Source organism: Aulostomus chinensis, chromosome 23 (genome assembly GCF_037954235.1).
Source record: "Aulostomus chinensis isolate RoL2024-O1b breed Wild chromosome 23, RoL_Achi_v1.0, whole genome shotgun sequence".
Taxonomy (NCBI): Eukaryota; Metazoa; Chordata; class Actinopteri; order Syngnathiformes; family Aulostomidae; genus Aulostomus; species Aulostomus chinensis.
This window is the reverse complement of record NC_141342.1, coordinates 6,290,420-6,310,693: the sequence shown is the minus strand read 5'-3', so window position 1 is coordinate 6,310,693 and position 20,274 is coordinate 6,290,420. Positions and strand designations below refer to the sequence as shown.

General features: G+C 49.4%; 1 protein-coding gene across 1 annotated transcript in view; it reads right to left on the bottom strand.

The window, feature by feature from the left end:
• The window catches only part of arhgap22b (Rho GTPase activating protein 22b), a 28,121-nt gene that overhangs the window by 3,043 nt on the left and 4,804 nt on the right, over positions 1-20,274 (bottom strand). Inside the window, exons 2-9 of the mRNA XM_086194984.1 lie at positions 18,399-18,598; positions 15,546-15,633; positions 4,945-5,073; positions 2,214-2,421; positions 2,000-2,132; positions 1,778-1,851; positions 1,357-1,478; positions 87-1,092 (exon numbers count right to left, since the gene is read on the bottom strand). Of these exons, the coding sequence (XP_086051110.1) occupies positions 87-1,092; positions 1,357-1,478; positions 1,778-1,851; positions 2,000-2,132; positions 2,214-2,421; positions 4,945-5,073; positions 15,546-15,633; positions 18,399-18,598 (1,960 nt within the window). The remainder of the gene's footprint in view (positions 1-86; positions 1,093-1,356; positions 1,479-1,777; positions 1,852-1,999; positions 2,133-2,213; positions 2,422-4,944; positions 5,074-15,545; positions 15,634-18,398; positions 18,599-20,274) is intronic.

The following is a 20,274-nucleotide window of genomic DNA, read 5'->3' as shown; positions in this document are numbered from 1 at the left end:
ATAGTTGTGATCACGTGATTAACTCGATGGGGGCTAAGCTAATCTTAGCATCCGATCCGTTTCAGAGTTTAGGGATGTGGACTCACTTCTGGATCCTGGCCTCGTAGGCGGTCTTCTGTTTCCTCAGCTCGTCCTTCAGCCCCTCCACCAGGCTGCTCAGGGGAACAGGAGTCCCGTCTCCATCCTCAGACATGACAGCAGACTGAGCCCCGGCGGCCGTGTTCCCGTTCTCGCTGCAGGGGGCACTGCTGCTGCACAGCTCCATGGCCTCGCAACTGTCCTGCTCAGAGCTCGGATCTGTGGTCATCCCCCCATCCCTTCCCCGGTCCGTCTCCCTCACACTCTCCATCCACTCCCCCTTGTCTCCCCCCTCACTGCCTCCCCCACAGTTGTGGTTAGCTGGCTCACTGCTTCCAGAGTCCGGAACAGAGATCTCACAGGAGGACATGGACCAAGGGGTGCTGGCCACACTGGGAACGCTCCCCATGCTGGAGGAGGAGGTGACATTGTCATAGGTGGATAGTCTCTGCGAGGACCCGGTGGAATCGCGGTCTCTAGTGGACCGCTCACCAGAGGAGGTGCGCCGGTGACCCCTCAAAGATGACAAACCATTCATCAGCCAATTACCACTCCCCCCTCCCCCCCCACCAGAAGACCCACTGGTGGTCTCCACCAACAAACTGCCGCCGCTCTGTTTGGCCTGCGCCTGAGAACGAGGCGCTGAGGAGCTTTTGAAGGAGTACTTCCAGGACGGTAAGGTCTTGGCTTGCTTACTCGGGCTGACCACTGCATCACCCTTCCCAGAGCAAGACCCGTGTTTTGGGCCAGGGTTTGGGTTCAGGGTCTGTGAGGGTGTGACGGCAGTGCACAGTTTGGTGTCTAGCGATGAGGCGCTGCTTTGGCGCTCCGGTTCAGGGTTGGAGACGGGAACATTCTGCAGGTCTTCTTCAGAGATCCAGGCGCCCAGGCTGCGGTTCTGGAGCTGGTGAAGTTCTGTTTGCGGTGTGCCGAGTCCCTCCTGGTCTCTCCCTGAGTACAAGCGGTCGTGCTCCCTGATGAGGACTGTCATCAGGTGCTGGACCAGAGACGTTCCTGTAGGATGTGGAACACAGAAGATCAGCATCAGAATCACTCACTGGTAGGCGACGGCCTCCTCCTGGGCCCACGGATCCTCGTTCGTCTAACTTGATTCATCCACTCTGGTTCTATTCTGGGTTCATTTCCCTGATAATCAAAGTTCCCCCAGAACAACAATAACAATCATAATCCCATCATTAGATTTAAACTTGGAGTTTAGTGTTAGTTTCACGTTTTGCTGAGACCACGATGAGTCCGACCTGGACTGAGTGAACATACCCTCCATGATGGTGACCGGGTCCTCCATCTTGGGTCGCAGGATGTTGGGTCCGAACACTGTGGCCAGGTTCTGGACGCTCATCTTGTTCTCGTTACAGTGCGACTGGACCTCGTCCAGGAATCTAAGCAGAGACACAAACGGATAAATACAAAACTAAATAAATGTGTGTCCACATGTACATCTTGGCCAGGAATGTGGTCGTTTCCATGGAGACCAGCAACCAGTCAAGGTCACCTGTCTGTGTTTGTGTTCTTGTTTAAGCAACTTTATGGGGTCAGAAAACCAGAACCTGTTTCTGGGGTCTGATGAGCTGAAGATCTAGAGATGGAGTTAGACTTAGGCTGAGGTTAACTGTAAGGTCAGGGTCTGTGTGTATGTGTGTGTGTGTGTGAGAGAGAGAGAGGGGGGGGGGGGACTTACTTGCATATGTACTTGAGGAGATTGTAGTTAGGAAGAGGTAGAGTGTAAACCTGCTTTTCAAGCTCCTGGACCCCCTGATAAATGACATATACACCACTTTTAGAGACACAACCACTTGCAATCTCTCTCTCTCTCTCTTTCCCAGACACACACACACACACACACACACACACACACACACACACACACACACACACACACACACACACACACGGTGCAGACCTCCTCCTCATCTTTGGCCAGCAGCTGTGCACAGGTGAGGAAGTCTTCATATTTGCAGAAGGGGACAACAGGTTCAGGCAGCTCTCGCAGGTACAGCTTCAGCAAGGATGCCACCGTGTGGACATCTGTGTTACTGCAGGGGAGAGACACCCACAGCTTGTTACTTGGCTGAACAGGGTCCACCACTGCGGGTGTGTTCAGGTGAAGACAATACCTGTCAAACAGGGGCTTGTCGCCACAGTCGAAGGCCTCCTGCAGCTCCTTGACCAGGTTGGCCTGTCCTGGCATCCTGAAGAGACCCTCCTCGTCCAAGCCCCTCTCCCTTATGAAGTCCACACACTGCTCCACCAGCAGGGGGGCCAGCCGGGGGCCGAACTTCTTCTCATACTGCACTGTGTCCTCCAAACGCTGGCCAAATATCCCTGGGACAGAGAGAGCAGCTGTCACATATAGAGTGGTTTGGATCAGAGGGAGCTGCTGATAGGACACAATGCTGCTGAGCAGGGTTGAAGTGGGTGGCGCCACCTGCAGGAGGGCCTGGGGACTACAGCCAGGACTCATACAGGAGGAGCAAGAAGACAGCAGATGGTTGATCAGACAGAGCCGCTGAAGGCAGAAGACCCTCAGATCTCACAAACATCATTTACATTCTTACATTCTAAAAAAAATTCAAGCATTTTACAACCGATACACAATCAGAGCGTCCACAGGTCACATGGTCACTTACACACCCACTAACTCGAGTGCGTGGGTGGTCAGAACCTTCAGCACATGATTCTGTGTACTCCTCTTGATCTCTGTTTCTTATGGAGATATTTCATAACCACAAAGCTACATTCCCTCACGCAGCCTCCGTTGGTCTTTTCAGACTGAAACTGAATCCTCGTTTGTGCCTCTTGACTTTGGAACAAATGAGAAAGTTTTCAAGCTGTCATCAGGGATGTTGACCTGAAGGAGGAAAGATGATATTTTCTGTTTTTGTATTTGTTCATTCATCCTTTTCTCTTTCCTTTTTTCTTTAGATGTGTTCTCTTCCCTCGTGTGTTGCCGTCTGAAGCGGCTTGTATCAGTAGATACACATATAAGATAAGCTAGACCATCACAGCACAGAGAACCACACAGGCTGGGTGTTACCTGGCTGGCAGGCTCCAATCCTGGTCAATGCCTGAACGGTCGCTGCACAGCAGCACCGACCGTTTCTCATAGACTCCAAAACCACATCTGAGCCAGTGAACCCGTCAGATTCCAGAATCTGACGTTAAAGCTGAAGAGCAGCAGCAGAGAGCAGCAGCATCCAGCCCAGGAGGTCGGCGTGCCGCTAACGACTCGACCTTACAAGCCGGCGACAGATCTATTCTGGACCCACCACCGACAGACGGACCCCCGAGAGTGAAATGTGAGCCGACACCACTGGGGAGTGCACATGGAAACGCTGATCCGAGGACCAGGAGACACAGCCGAGGCTCAGGGGAGTCAGAGACAGGTTAACTTGTGTCCCTCTACTAGAATCCTGATCCTTTGCTTTAGCAGGAGGATTCTTAGTGGCTTTCGTCAGAATCTTCTTCTCTTCAAAGAACTTTGGAAGAGGCAAACACAGCAAAAGGTTGAGGAGCCCAAAGTTGCCGTAAAGGGAGAAAAACTACTTTGTAGCCACAAGATATAACTTGTTCCCCTGATTTGTGGTCACTAATTCATCAGATGAAGACCCCTGGACCATCATTCCCAGTTACTATTACCAGTTACCATTACCAGTTAGTTTTAGCACTGAACTAAACTTTGGAGGTGTTTTATGTAACGCTGTTCAGAACTGTGCCAGAGAACCAACCTTTGTTCTCTGGAGGAATATTAATGATCATTCATGAATGGCAGCCGGCTCCAATCCTGGTCGTTGCCTGAACAGTCGCTGCACAGCAGCGCCCAACGTTTCTCATCGATTCCAAAACCACATCTGACCCACTTAACCCGTCAGATTCCAGAATCCGAGGTTAAAGTTGAAGAGGAGCAGCATCGAGCCCAGGAGGTCGGCGTGAACGACGGCGTGAAATCTGTGAACGAGCAGGACACATCTGCTGAGGTCCTGAGTGTCACTGAGTGACGTTCGTCCACCAATGGGCAGAAGAACGCTGAGGAACAACACACAGCCAAGTTTGCGCTCTGTCAGAGATTAGAACCTTCACGTCGTGAAAGAAAGGAAGTTCTGAAATGATGAGAGGTCGAATCCAACACTACTGATCAGATCAGACCAGCAGAGTCACCGCCAAGAACCCGAGTCCTTCTGGAAACCTCCACTAACGAGTCCAGCTAGCACTGCTCTGTACCAGCCTGGCTGTGACGCAGCAGCTATGAATGAACACCCCCTCCCACACGGAGCTGAAAGGAGGTCGGAAGCTGAGTGGAACTGCATATGAAGGCAGTGTTATTGGTTTATTCTTCTACATTTTCTGCTCTATTAATATCCCAGTCGTGTGTAAGGCGACACCGAGCTGCCCAGCTGCCGCCAGTGTCTTCGTCTGTCGATATTTCTGGACTCCGGTCAAGTACACTAGTTAGCAGCCTGGGAATTTACTACAGTACTACAGGACCACTACTGCAAAGACAGACAACATGATTGAAGAAGAAGAAGAAGAAGAAGAAGAAGAAGCTCTTACTGACTATTTCATAGCATTTAATGGGTTTAATTGAATGCAGTTCTCTTTGATGGGTAAATGAAGTGTGAGGAAACTCGTCGTCGTCGCTCCATCCTTCCTGTCACCGGACTTCAAGTTTTACGGATCCAGGACCTTGCTTCTAGAGCCCTGCTAGACCTGGAGGTTAGGTTCCTGGCTCAGGTTGGTCGGTGCTCCAGTCACATGATCTAACATCATCATCAGACCTCCACGGGCTGACAAGAACAATTCAGGACACTCTTGAGAGTTTCTAGGATCTGACCTCAGGTCAGGTCTTACCTCCTCCAAACGGCGCCCAGATCACCCGGCGGATGGCTTTGACCCAGTCGTCCATGTCTGTCTGGGAGTTGGCCATCAGCAGGAAGGACTCATGGCTGATGGGCGCTCGCTCCTTCTCTCCTGTCCCACCTGTGAGGACACACGGAGTCCCAGAGGGTCAGAGGGCTGCAGCAGGCGGGCCGTCGCGGAGCTGCTAACTCACTAAACACCACTGTTCATCATCAATGCTCACTGATCAATCAGGTGCCGATCTGTATGGATTAAGAGTAGTGTGGTATTTTTGTTATATAGGTTCGGGGGGGGGGGGCTGTTTTGTGTACCTGCAGGAGTACAACTTAGGTACTAGACTGTACCACAGTCAGCAGTACAACTTAGGTACTAGACTGTACAACAGTCAGCAGTACAACTAAGGTACTAGACTGTACCACAGTCAGCAGTACAACTTAGGTACTAGACTGTACCACAGTCAGCAGTACAACTTAGGTACTAGACTGTGCCACAGTCAGCAGTACAACTTAGGTACTAGACTGTACCACAGTCAGCAGTACAACTTAGGTACTAGACTGTACCACAGTCAGCAGTACAACTTAGGTACTAGACTGTACCACAGTCAGCAGTACAACTTAGGTACTAGACTGTACCACAGTCAGCAGTACAACTTAGGTACTAGACTGTACCACAGTCAGCAGTACAACTTAGGTACTAGACTGTACCACAGTCAGCAGTACAACTTAGGTACTAGACTGTACCACAGTCAGTTGAAACACTTTGCTGGAGGCTGATGATTGGCGAGTGACGACTTTGCTCAGACAGGAAGTGAAGAGGCTGCAGGTCTGAACACTGCTGTCCTGTTCATGGCTTCAGATTAATGTGCTTGTTGATGTTATTAATATTTGTCTGCATTTTATTCCTGTAAATTCTGCATCAGACAGTTTTTAGTGCGTCAGAATGAATAGACTCAACCCTCCACCTGACAAGTTCCTGAAGGCGGCGATGAGCTCGTCAGTCTGTGGACTGCGGCTGCAGCGTGTAACGGACGGCGTTTGTGCGTTGAACGCAGCCTGTTGAACCTTGTCAACAGAAACTACACAATAACACCACAACTCAGAGAATCAGAGCCACACAACACCTGATGGCACAGCAGAAATACAGTTGCTCATCAGACATTAAATCCAGAACAAAGGAAGGAGGAAGGAATCCTGCCAGGAGAACACACTCCAGCCTCAGGACACACACCGACACACACTTGGAGGCCTCGGTCAGAGTTAAAGAACCAGCCATGTATTCACTCTGTTGAACAGATCTTCCCCTGAAACTGAACGGGCTCCTCCTCCTCCGGGATGCCCCCCTCCATGAGGTCTGGTGGAAATCTGCATCAATCAGGTTCAGTTCATAGTTTCATTTGTCCCCACTGTCTGCCCTAAGACCAATGGTCTGGAAATGCTTCTTACCACTAGATGGCACTATTGTCCTACTAAGTGTTCCACTAACTGGGTTCTCAAAGTGCATGGGTGTGTTTGTGTGTGTGTGTGTGTGTGTGTGTGTGTGTGTGAGAGAGAGAGAGAGAGAGAAACATTTTAGCCAACAGAAAATGGAAGTAACATTTAAATAACTTATATATAGTTACATCTAAACTGAAAGTGTGTGTGTGTGTGTGTGTGTGTGTGTGTGTGTGTGTGTGTGTGGGGCGGGTATTTTGCAGGCTGGAGGCAGCGACTCCGTTCACATTTGATTTCAGGTCCTCAGTTACACCAAACTGTCGCTGTCTGGAGGAACCCAGTCAGATCTGAAACTACAGGACAGAAACTAAAGACGAGGACAAATTCCTCCAGTCAGCATCAGCATCTTCTTGTGTCTACGGTTCAATGATGTGTGTCCCTTCTGGCTGGGCCAGTCGTGGCGGCGGCGGCTGTTGTTGCCACAGTCACAGTCATTGTGTTCACAGTCATTTAGCTGTGAGGAGGGAATCCAAATATAAACAGTGGAGCCTTCAAGCTAAGTGCTATTGTCAGCCAGCTCTGCAAACTCACACTGTCATGATGAACAACACACTGCGCGACCTCTGACCTCAGATGTGCACTTGAAATGCAGCAGTTATGGTATAAATCACGATCCCCGTCCCGATTGGTCCAACCGATGTGACTTTGCAGTTTTGTTACTGACAGCATTCAGATAAGTTCGGGTTTCACGACTGGCCCTCAGGAGGAGGAGGACTTCAGCAGGGGACAGAAACCTCGACACCCAGACATCAAGGAGCCGGACTCATGCAATACCTCCTCCTCACAGAATCAAGCTCTGATAACACACACACACACACACACACACACACACACACACACACACACACACACACACACACACACACACACACACACACACACACACAATCAATCCCCCTGCAGCCTGGACAGCTGGAGTCTGAAGAAGTCAGAGCTGCCGTCTCTCCTTGACATCATCAACTCAGGTTACTTTTGGCCTCCTCTTCATCTTCTACTTTACTGATGTGTAGAGAAGAATGTACTTCAGAGGTGCTTCACCTTCAAGCTCTATTTTACCTCTCAAGTGCTCACTACTAGGATTTGAGCTCAATACAAAGTTATTCCCTCCTGCATCACTACTTTGTGACTCCAGAATGCAGAAAGAGCCGGCCACGTATATTAGCTTGAAGCTAATCACGCCCTATTACCACCAAGTACAACAACAGCAAGTGTTTGTGGATTACTGGTCAAACTGGATGAAGATGATGTGGATTATAGCGGGCCCACCAGGAGAGTTTGTAAATGGATGATTTTGGACAGTTAAGCTGCTGATAGCCGTCAGTCTATTAGCTTCAGGCTAAACATATGTGGTTGGTTCCTTCTGCATTCTGGAGTCAGAGAAACGTCTTTGTGAGCTCAAGACACATATTTGTGAGTATTTGATAGGCAAAATCATTTGAATTGACATGTTACATGTGAAATGTAAGAGACCTTATTCATGATTAATGTTAATAATGACACGTCATGTCCGTAGCGTGTCCTGCCTGCTAACTACCAGCTAGCATTGGCCTGCAATAAAACCAAAACTGCTCTTAACTTTCATTTTATACTGATGATCAACTGTGAGATGGTTTCAGTTTCCATGCAGCAGCAGACAGAGGCTGACATGTGAGCCTGGCCCACATACATGTGTGTGTGTGTGTGTGTGTGTGTGTGTGTGTGTGTGTGTGTGTGTGTGTGTGTGTGTGTTAAGCTCTAACAGTCCAGTCTTTGTAATTATTGAAGATATATTCACAGTTAAATGGAGCTCATTATAGCTCGCCTATTCTTAGCTTCTCCTTTCAGGGACAGAACCATGACGGCGGTGTGATTCTCGTCACCCTGCAGATGTGTCAACATCTGTTCTTTGACACATCTGCGGGGTGACGCTTCAGCCCGGCTGACTTTCCTCTGATGGGACCCAGTGATTCCTGACATCTCTCTGTGTCCCCACTTACTCCTCCTTCATCAAGGTCACCACGGTAACGTGCTTTACATTGCGAACAGGACCACGATTTATGTCAAAGCCAACTGTCAGGGGTAAATCAGCTGTTTCATGAAAGGAAAGATTTCACTTTGCGGGCCCGATGACTGGAATGTCCCCTTTTACAAACACAGCGTTTGACTTCCGTTAAAACAACCTGGAGGGTTCAGTGTCAGTGGCCCAGCCGCTGAGAACAAACCCAAAGGCCGTATCATGTCTGAGCGCTGTCCGAGAGGCGGCCCGGCCCAGCTGGCACAGTCGGCACCATCAACACTCCTGCAGTGGCTCGGGGAGCGTGGACCCTGGCCAGTGTCCTGGTGCTGGGATGGTATGCAGGAGGCACCGTGCCAAGAAAAGCAGAGGGATCCATAATCTCCCAGAGTTCGCTGGGCCAGCACAGTTGGTGTGTCCCTCAGGCCGTCTTCTATCAACGCAGACACTGATGAGGTTGCCGAGGGTTCCCCTCTGTTCACCAGAGAAACCACCACCCCAGCAAACAAGCAAATGAGAACGCACCACCACTGAGGCCAGCCAATAGTGCGACAGCCGCAACCGTTTCATCAGACGACCACTGAAGAATCCTGGAGTTGTTTCTCTGTGCGCTGAGACAAAACTAGAGCGTCTAAACTAGAAGAGGCTTCTTCCAAGCTCAGTGAAGAACAACCCCCAGACCTGCCCCGCCTGCGGCTGCAGGCCTCATCATTTTGACAAAAACCTGTTAGAAGACACATAAAAGGCTCCCATCTCATGACCTTCCAGGTGAAAGAGAAAATCCTCATGACCCTCCATCGTGTTTGTGAAGGAATCACCACTAAAGAACGTGAGCGACCCTGCTGCCTCCTCCAGCTCCAACTGGTTTTCCACCAGTGAGACTCACAAGCTCCCAGCTACGGAGCAGCGCAGGGCTGAGTCCCGGGACCTGGCAGCGAGTTCAGCGTCTCGGGGGCTGACATGAACTCTGTGAGTGACGCTCAGCGAACACATCTTGACATCTCATTCTACAGATGCTGCACTTCTGAGTTAAGAAGCATTAATGTGTCTAAAACCTGGCGGTTATTCTAGTTGTGGTGATTGAATCATGCGTCTGTAGCAACGTTAGCTTTGTACTTGTAAACTAGGTTTTCGTCTTTTCAGCCTCACAGAGGCTTCCGGTTGTAGGAACCTGTGGAGATGCTAAATTCCAGCAGAAGTGAGTGAGTGTGTGAGTGAACTTTGACCTCCAGCTTGTATCCGTGTGTCTCTTTAACTGAGCCGACGACAACCTCCTAAGAACGATTTTCAGAAGATTCTGGATGTTGCTGAAATCGAGCTGTGTTTCCAACTGAAGTGATCAAAATAAAACTACAGCTTGATAATGAGGAGAAGAAACTCGAACCAGTGATGATGTCAGCAGCAGTCAGATTTGTTTCTTTAGCACATTTAAACAACAGCAGCTGACCAAAGTGCTCATGAGCAAACATCAATGCCAGCCAGACTCAAACCAAGAACCCATACAGGCACAAACAAGAAATTATCTCAGGAAATAAAAAAAACTTCTAGGTGAAATTTGGCCGACTCCAACTCTTTGTATCGCGTGTCTCTGTGTCAGTCAGGTGCTGACGGGCTGACGGACGCCAACAGGCTTTTTCACAGCAGCCATGTTGGTAGGAGCTCGCAGGTAAACTCAGGTGTTGCGACTGACGCCACTGAAGGCGTGAGATCAGCAGCACCTGAGTTTCATGCCATCATGGCTGCCGTGAACCCAGCTTGATCTGAGAGGTTCTGCGGGTCTGAGCCTCCATCAGTCCCCCAGCCGGCGTCACTCTTAACTGCTCTAGTTAAAACTCTCCAGCATCTGTTTCCCGTTACCTTGGAGATGTTGTTTCTTCAGTCTGTCCGGCTTGCAGCAGACTGGCCCCATGTCTGAGGCTCTGGGACTGGCTCTAGGTCTGGCTGTGTGGCCCGCTCTCGGACTGGTCCTGGGACCGGCACTGGGACTGGTCCTGGGACTCTCTCTGACCTAGAGCTGCTGCATGAAGCGGCTTCTCCGCCACCGCAAAGTCCACTTGGAAGCAGATAAGTAGGCAGGTAGCACCGACGGCCAGAACCTGCCAGTGAGGCATGCTCGGTACCAGCGCCAACAAAAGCCTTCAAACGAGTCCCACTTCTTGTTCTTCACTCATTTATTCTGTCCATTCATTCAGGCTTTTCTTCCCGTCTTCCTCATTCAGCAGGTCCTTTCCCTCAACCCCCCGGGGAGAAGTAAATCCCTGAGGAGGAGTGCAACAACGCTCTCCCTCCCTCTCTCCCCTTGTGTGTGTGTGTGTGTGTGTGTGTGTGTGTGTGTGTGTGTGTGTGTGTGTGTGCAGTAACTGGGAGATGGGCAGTCCTAAAATCTTTGCCAAACAAACTTGTACACACACACAAAGGGAAAACAGACAGTGCCAATCAATCTCTGAGTTCAGGCTGCAGACTTTGGATCTCCCTGCTGTCAGAACTGATTTGCACTCGTTTCAACTGCGTGAATTCGTCACCAACGAACTGCTTCACCTCAAAAGTGATCAAACCTGAGATCAACAAACAACTTTCCATTGAACTTCCTTATTGGATCATGAAGTGACAAACATTTTAGTTGATATGAGTGAATAAACGAGGACTCAGAAGAAAAAAGCTTGTCACACAACTGCTGAGCAGAGACAGAAATCCAATCGATGAGTCGTGTGTTGGCTCTCAGAAACAGAAGGATTGATGAGCAACAGGAGGAGAGAAAAGAAACATGCAGTACTTTTTATACTCTAAATCTTCTTTCCAAGAGTTCCTATTTTAGGTTTACTGCTTTTTCATGATTTACTTGCAGGAGAATCACAAAGGAACAATCCTAGTGGTGTACGTTCAGGAGCCCACCAACCCGTATGTGCAGGGTAGCGTCGTCACCTGTGGGAGGTGAAAGTGAGTCTGAGGTTCACTCAGTCACATCCTGCAGTGGAACATTTTTACTGTGACATCACACGCCAGCTTCCACAAGAGCCTCACATGTTGGCAGCAGACAGGAACCGAAGGGCTGCCGGTTCAGTCCTCAGTCCCCCGGTGCCAGACTAAAGATACTGAACCCCTGATGCTCCTACCCCCGGCCACAGGGTGCATCCCCAGTACTGGGCCAAGCCTGGGTGACTAAGCAGGGTTGTGTCAGGGGGGCGCGTGGAGATAAACTAGACCAAGAGAACTATGCCAATCGAGGATAGCATAGCAAAAGGACTGGATACACCGGGGATGTCCAGTCCAGCCGTGTCCCTGTGGTAGAACCACCAGGTTGCTAGCATGCTAGCAATGACAATTCTTACATGCTAACACAACAACACAGCCCAGATAGCATCTGGCATTGGGTCATGTAGCATTTAGCATGCTACATGACCCGGGTCAGATACGGTCCCTAGTGGACCAGGACCTGACTCACCCCGAGTCACAACTGTCATCTGAACTGAGGACAAGTGGGACATCCCTCCATCCATCATCCATCCATCCATCCATCCATCATCATCCATCCCTCCATCCATCCCTCCATCATCCCTCCATCCATCCCTCCATCATCCAACCATCCCTCCATCCATCCCTCCATCATCCATCCATCCATCCCTCCATCCATCCATCATCCCTCCATCCCTCCATCCATCCAGGGGGGGCTCCACCCACAACCGTCTTGCTGGGGGCCACAGTGAGGACCACTGCTCCACTGGGCCGCCTTGGGTGGAAACTCAGAAATGGACCCAAAATACCAGACTACTCTGTTTAAAAGTAGTAGAACAAGTACTGTGAATACATCATCACTAAATACTGGGGGTTGGAGGATAACAGTGTCCATCATCACAGGACAGAGGGGTGTGTTGCTCTGCTCTGAGTTCTCTGAGACGCGGAGCCTCGGATCAGTCAAAGATTTCTGTCTTCCTATTATTTTTTTATGTTGTTTCACATGAAAAAGGAGCAGCGTTCCTATTGATAGGGAGTAGAATATGAGGTCCTTGTTATGTGTCATGTTATGCAGGTTGAAGGCTGTGGAAAAGTGCTGTGTTAATGTTACAGAGGTCAAAGGTCAAAGATTTCCAGGGTTCTGCGTGCTTTTGGCTCTCAGTAAAAGACAAAGGACTCTGACCTCTGGTTGGCCTGTTGGGTTTTTCTGAAACATTTGAAAAGCTTGTGTGTGTGTGTGTGTGTGTGTGTGTAAGTTTCTGCCTAATGTATGAGCAGAAGTTGTCATTTATGCACTCGTGTGTATTGTCTTGTTGTTTTGTGTATTTTCCTGGTGGCTTCATTGCTTCACTGCTTCAGAGGTCTTTCTGACTCAGCTGTCAAACACAAAGAATATTTTTTAAAATCCCTTTATTTGCCCGTTCCCTTCATGCCTCCAGGCTTTGGGACCAACTCCGGCACATGACTGTGGAATCAGCTTTGTCCTGCACGGCTGGTTCTGCTGGCAGCAAATACAATGCAGCATGGAGTCTACTGACATGAATGCTGAACTACTGATGTCACTGAAATGTGCTTCCTTCATGCAGTTCTGCTCTGCGAAGTTGATAGAATCTGCCTGCATGGATGAGGTTCAGTTGATGTTGTGAATGAGTACAGGACAGTTGTCAAAACTGATGTAGGAGTGAAGCCCCCCCCCCCCCCCACACACACACACACTGTTGAGTGCTGCGAGTGAGAGTAAGGCAGCAGCAGTCGCAGAACGCCGTTCTCACTCAGGTCACCACAGCAGCCGGGGTGCTGACGGACCGTGAGTCTCACCTCACGTGTGGTTTTCTGTTGTCAGAAACAAAGCTGCCAACACATTCACAAAAGAACCACCTCTTTATTCTATTTAAACACCGTTCCTGCATATAGAACTCATTCGTAGAAAGGTTCCCTTCTAATAAGGTCCCACTTCCAGTGGTATACTGACAACAGACCGGCACCTTGGTGGCTGCAGGAGTTCTGCTGCATCACAGCGGAACAGTGGGAACAAACTCCTCCCCGTGAGAACCAAATGAAGCCAAGGGCCATATTTCAGCCAATTTCTGTCACAGTATTGACAGGTGATGTTATGTAACTAGCTAGAAGGCTAACACCACAGTAGCTACACAAAGCTAGCTAGGATACAAATTTACTCATGAACCTTTGTTTGACATCCCAACCAACGAGGCTAAGTTTTAGAACAGGAACTTAAGGACCTCTGGACCACCTACACACCTTTTGGAGGTAGAATTGGCCACACAGTGGGCTAAAGCTAGGGATGCTACATATGCTAGCATACATAGCTTTGTAATAAACATTCAGGCCAGTATTATCGTAGTTTGTTATACAAATGCTAATTATTCATGACGAACTTTAAAGTAATTTACCCAAAAAAGTATTTTGTCAATTACTCACTAACAGTCTTGAACTCACAAAGACATTTTTTTCCCTCCTGCATCCCTTCTTTGTGATGTGAGAATACATAGAGAGCCAGCCATGTGTATGCTTGAAGCTAATGAAGCTAATGGATAGCCAACAACAGCTAACTGCTCAAAAAGGTGTGTTTACAGTCCCCTCAGGTGGTCTGGGGTAACCAGGTCTCCTTCATCCAGCCAGATGATCAGTGACCCACTAACACTTGGATGGGACATCAAACTAATGATTGAACTTCCATTCTGTGCTTCCTGATGGTGGCGCTGAGTGCAATATTCAGTTGAACCATGTCACTCACTCTCGCCCACGTTCAGTCTTGGTAGCACCGTTTCTTGACAGTTTAGCTGTTGTAAGTCTGCATTAGCTTCAAGCTAAATAAATGTAACTGGGGTTAGCCGTCAGTCCGTTAGCTTCAAGCTAAATAAATGTAGCTGGGGTTAGCCGTCAGTCCGTTAGCGTCAAGTTAAATAAATGTAGCTGGGGTTAGCCGTCAGTCCGTTAGCGTCAAGTTAAATAAATGTAGCTGGGGTTAGCCGTCAGTCCGTTAGTGTCAAGTTAAATAAATGTAGCTGGCTCTTTCTGCATTCTGGAGTCTCAAAGAAGTGATGCAGGAGGGAAAAATGTTTTTGAGAACTCAAGACACCTATGAGTGAGTATTTGAAAGGCAAATACAGCTTTTGGGTGAAGTACCTCTTTAATATGACACAAATGTACTCAGTAGCTGCGTATCTTCATGCATGCGGTACAATCTCATGCATTAAAGCTTCTAAATTTCGTGTGGTTTGGGGATCTTAGTTCCACTAATGAGACGCCACACGTTCTCCACCTCATACTTTCCTCAGGTTTCTGCTGCTGGAGGTTGGAAGCTCATTGGACTTCGCAGCTCTCTGCAACGTTGACGGGTCATAAACAAAACACACAGAGGGCCACAAGCCTGGTGGCCATGATAAACACGAGCAGAGCAAACAATGCCTGAAGGAGCCAGCAGGGTCCTATCCCCGGGTCAGCTGCCACACTGTAGAACACATGTTCCACTTCTCAAGCATTGTGATGGGTTTGATCTTTTAAGTCTTTTATCACTGAATTTAATCAGAAAAGACCTTGACCTGACCATCTCGCTCTGAACGACATGGAGTTTGACCCCTGATTGTCATCACAGACCTCCAGGCGATTGGAGCTCCTTTTACTTTCTACTGCCTTCCTGTTAGTTGGACTTTGGTTCTCTTGAACATGAAACATGAGATTAGCAGGTTTACAGCAATGAACCCTGTGTAACAGTGCACCCTGCTGTTCAAACACAGAACAGCAAGCAGAAGAATGGGGAGGAATCAGTGTGCAGATTTACTGTCTAACACAAATCCAGATGTAGAAACACAACTGCAGCAGCTGCTACTGCTGTCAGTAAGAGAATATGGTGGGTGTGAACTCCAGCATCGCCACGGACACAGATGTGAGTTAGTGACATCATCACCTCCACCATAGACTGATGAAGACATGGGGGACGAGGACGTGACACAAGTGATGAAGGCACGTCTGCATGGTCACATGCTTGTAGTCGTGTTCTGTGACGACTAAATCAAAAACACCCTGACATTTTCCTTACTGATGACGTTTTATGTGATCCACACATGAGCCACTTCCTGGTTGATCAAAACATCAGATTGTGACCTGTAAACCCCCCCCCCCCCCCCATCTCTCACCTGGTATGATCTCAAACAGGTGTCTTCCTGGTTCGTCGGGGTTAGCAGTGAGCTCGTTCACCTGGCACCCCTGCAGAGGTATACAACCCTGAAACACACGGCAGGGAGACACATTCAAAGACTCTGCTGGGACAACCCCCCCCCCCCCCCCCGCCCGCTCCTTCTCCACCTCATAAACTTGCCCTTTAATCTCCTGATGATCATTTGGCAGCTCTCTGGCTGTCAATCATAACCAAAGACAGATCGAGATCACGCTGGTCAGCGAAAAGCTTGTGTGGAAATGTGAGTCACCTGCGTTTCCTTCAGCTGGTCCAAAACAAGTAAACTAGGTGACGATGATGTCATACAGGCAACGTGACGCGAGAGACAAACGGAGCAGCGTCTTGAGGAGTTCTGTTCAGTTGGACACGTTGTAAATGGCGTTCGGTGGCGGCCTCTGGACTCAAAGTCTGAGATTCCGTCTCCTGTTGACACGTTTGCTCTTTGTCAAAAGAGGCAAAAAACCTCCAGAGTTGCAGAGCGACTTCGCGCGACTGAAGGTTTTTCTCCAGGTTCAGGTTTTTCCCGTGAACCTTTTCTGACGTTGATGGAAACCCAGCTTTTGTCTCAAGTCCATTTGGACTTTCATTTTTGTCATCAAGGACTTCTGGACTTGAATATTCTCAGTTTTCTTTTTCTTTCAGTCACGTTCTTCCTCACCTGAATCTCTTCAGTTTATTGGCCCCCGCAGGTCATGTGATGATTTGGTTAGTGTTTGATGAACTGAACACTCAAGCAGAGCTGAAGTCTTCCAGCAGCTCTCTCCCTCTGGTCCCTGCTCATCTCAGCCCTCCTGCTGGTGTCAGCAGCTCCTCCTCTGGTTGACCAGGGAGCTGCTCAGATTATCAGAATACATTATGGAGATCAATAGCATTTAGGCCTGAGTACTGAAGCCGAGTGAACTGGGAGGGGGTGCCAGCGTCTGGGGGTCGGCCCACTGGCACCCTCCATCAAACAGAGAGAGGACTCTGCCAAAACGCCTCAACCGGAGGGCCGGGCTGTCGCCAGCATTAGTCGCCATGGCAACAAATGGAAGAGGTGGGAGCTGTGGATAGATGGAGCACAGGGGCAGGGCTGGAACCGGAGGGGGGAGGAACTCCCACGGGTGCTGTGTGCTTGGAATAACAGGAGTTGCTGTGGAAGATGAGGAAACCCGAGAGCAGAAATCACACAGCAGGAGGCTGTAAATGTAGCAGGGATGAAACGCTTCTGTTCTGTTCCGGTACAGCGGCACGACCCATAAACAGATGTGGACACGCCCATCTGAACCTGAGCTGCACAGTAACTTCTCCCCCCACCCCCACACACTGAGTGAGTCGTGTGTGTTGGTCTTCGACTGAGACACCAAACCAGAGCAGCATCCTGCTGTTAAACCCTGTGATGCAACCTGCCAAGTCTCAGGTTTAAATATTTAGCTCAGCTTAAGTGTCCTGCTTGCTTCTAGAATATTCATGAACAGAACATTGCATCCTGAACGGCTGACGAACGGATCCACACCACCCTGGACCTCGGTGGATCCTTGTGGGTCCAGCAGCACTGGTTTCGGGTCGGATGGTTTCCAAACATTGGACTGATGTTCATCTCCTGTCTGGCTGCCAGAGCGCTGACTCCAGATGAGTGTGTGTGTGTGTGTGTGTGTGTGTGTGTGTGTGTGTGTGTGTGTGTGTGTGTGTGTGTGTGAGTGTGTGAGTGACGCTGAGCAGTGGACTTGCCCCTCCGTCTACCAAGACACACACACATCATGCCCTTCTTGCCTTCTCTCTTGTGTCTTCTAATCAATGGGGTGGGAGTGGTGAATGTTGGTGTGTGTGTGTGTGTGTGTGTGTGTGTGTGTGTGTGTGTGTGTGTGTGTCTGGGAAAGAGAGAGAGAGAGAGATTGTGTGTATCTTGGTAGAGAGAGAGATCCGGTGTGTGGATCAATACAGGCTGATGAGTATTGGCGAGCTCTGATTAAGTCTGTTGGAGCCTTCACTCATTCACTCCCCACAGAATAGAAACAGCAAGGAGGGTGTGTGTGTGTATGTGTGTGTGAGAGTGTGTGTGTGTGTGTGTGAGAGTGTGTTTGTGTTTGAGAGTGTATGTGTGTGAGAGTGTGTGTGTGTTTGAGAGTGTATGTGTGTGAGAGTGTGTGTGTGTTTGAGAGTGTATGTGTGTGAGAGTGTGTGTGTGTGAGAGTGTGTGTGTGTGAGAGTGGCTGCGTGTGTTTGTACTTGCTGACATGGCTGCTGCCTACATTAAATGAACAGCAGTCATGCAGAGTGAAGATGGAAGAAATCAATGGAAGTGTCACAATTTCTGCTGCAACAATGGAGAAAAGGTGATTGTCTTTTAAATCTGTGTGTGTGTGTGTGTGTGTGTGTGTGTGTGTGTGTGTGTGTGTGTGTGTGTCTGGGTGTGAGAAAGTGAGAGAGAGAGATAGAGAGGGAGAGAGAGAGAGAGAGAGCGAGAGGGAGAGAGATTGCATTACATCATTCTTCTTGTAAGAGCTCTGTGAGCCTGCCAGCAACAGCTAACCGGTCAGCCATGACTGAGGTCAGAGGTCACCTGAACATGAGTTCCTCATCAAAGAGGAAACAGAATGAAGGATCCTTGTGAGGCTGGTGCAGTGATGGAGGAGGAGCCCACTCGTCCTTCAACAGCGTCATTCACTGCTGGTAGAGGTAAGAAATAAATCTGACCCTGTCGTTTGTGTTACTTGTGATTCTGATGCCGTCGTGAAGAGGGTGTGATTCATGACCTTCGCCCTGCCACCAGGGGGCAGTGGAGGATCTTCAACCTCACTGTTATGTGTTCGTGTAGGTCCGTCAGTGTTACCTGTGGTTTAGTTTCTTCCTCGTCCTTGTAGAAGAAGAGCTGGTCTGAGCGCAGCACGAACCAGCGCAGCTGCCAGTTCTTCATGATGCTGCGCTGCTTCTTCAGCCACCCGGCTTTCAGCGCCCCCTCCTGGAGGCTGGGGGAGGTCGGCTGGCAGGAGCCCCGTGACACCTCACCCATCACCATGCTCTTGGACCTGGCTACACACACACAGACACACACACACACACACACACACACACACACGCACACACATCAGGCATTGTCATTCCATGTCCATGCTGACTAAAGCGGGCAGGATCCGGATGCTGCTTCTCTCTTGGGCCCTGCAGGCTGCATCTTGTTCGCCCTCATTGTGAATGCTGCATGGTGCAGTTCCTGAACACACACCACCTTCTGCCCCGGAGGTTCCAGATGAAGAGGGAGGGGTGTTGGACAGGCAGCCAGCACAAATAATCACACAGTTATAACCTCAGGTGATCCCACTTTCATTTTAGGGAGCCGTATTGTGTGTAGCCACAAGCACAAGCTGGTAGCATAGTGAGATAATAGGACCACATGGGACTGGCGGAATCAAACGTGCGTAACCTGAGCTCTGTCAAGGACACTTTCACAAGGGGGGTGGGGGTTGTGTGTCCATACAACACCGGGTTTGCTCCCTCTGATCCACTCCTGGATGACATCAGCCTGCATTTAAAGGAGCAGTGTGTCATATTTGGAGGGATGGTTTCCCACGAACTGAACCTAGCGTTCGTTGGACAGAACCCAATCAGAGAGAACCTCCCTGTTGCTGCCGTCCATCACCAACATCACCAGCTTCTTCTTCTCCTCACCAGCTGATTAGAGAAACTGGCCCGCCCACCATCATGGTGATGACATGGCTGCATAATTCATGAGGACACACAGAGGATGCAGATGAGGGAGGCAGTGGTGAGAGGGGGGTCCTAACAAGAGAGGCAGATGGAGAAGGAGATTTACAGTGCCTCTCCTAACCAAACTCCATTCAGAAAACCACCAATTTTGAGGTTATTCACATGTAATCTTGAATGGAAACATGACAAAGCACAAATCAACACTTATACTCGGTAGTAATTGGCATCATGATGGAATTATTTGCTGTTGTGTAATAAAGGAAAGGAACATGGGATTCAGTGAAGAAGAAAGAAGGATGCAACACGAGAGGCGGGAGGATGAATGTGGTCTGAAGGAGGAAGGATCGGAGGCTGAGCTGTCAATCATTTATAATTCATATCAATCAATTCTGCCAATACATGCACACACACCCCCATCCACACCCACACACTGAACGTGATCAATGTTCAGATGGCGCAGAAGGAGACGGGGGAGGGATAAGTGGGGAGAGGGAGGAAAAATCAATGTTTATTCTGTTTTATTGTCTCATTTCTCTCTTTGCTGCGCTCGTAGCGCCTCGAGGACGGGCCGGCCTCCCTTTGGGGTCACGGCCTCTCGTGTGGTCTGAAAGGCCTGCTGATCAGGAGAGATGTATGGTGATGGACAGAGGGATAAACGTGCCGTCCTTTGACCTGGTTAGCAGGTTTCCATGTGCATGAGGAGGCTCGGGAAGCAACAGTAGCCTTTATTCTGCAGCTGATCGGATAATAAATCAATACGTACAGGAATAATCTGAATGGTAACAGATGGACAGCAGTGAAACATCACATCTGACCGGACGAGCCTGGCTGTTCGCTGCTGTAACTGCATTAACAATTCATGATGGTGCATCTCAGCCACGCATTCACTCACATGGCGCCAGGATAAACATTCCTCTATCGCACGAACCGCATCAGTCAAGACAGCCGGGCGTGACTCAGACGTCTCGTCACCTCCAGCCCCCTGAGCGATTCACCGATACGTC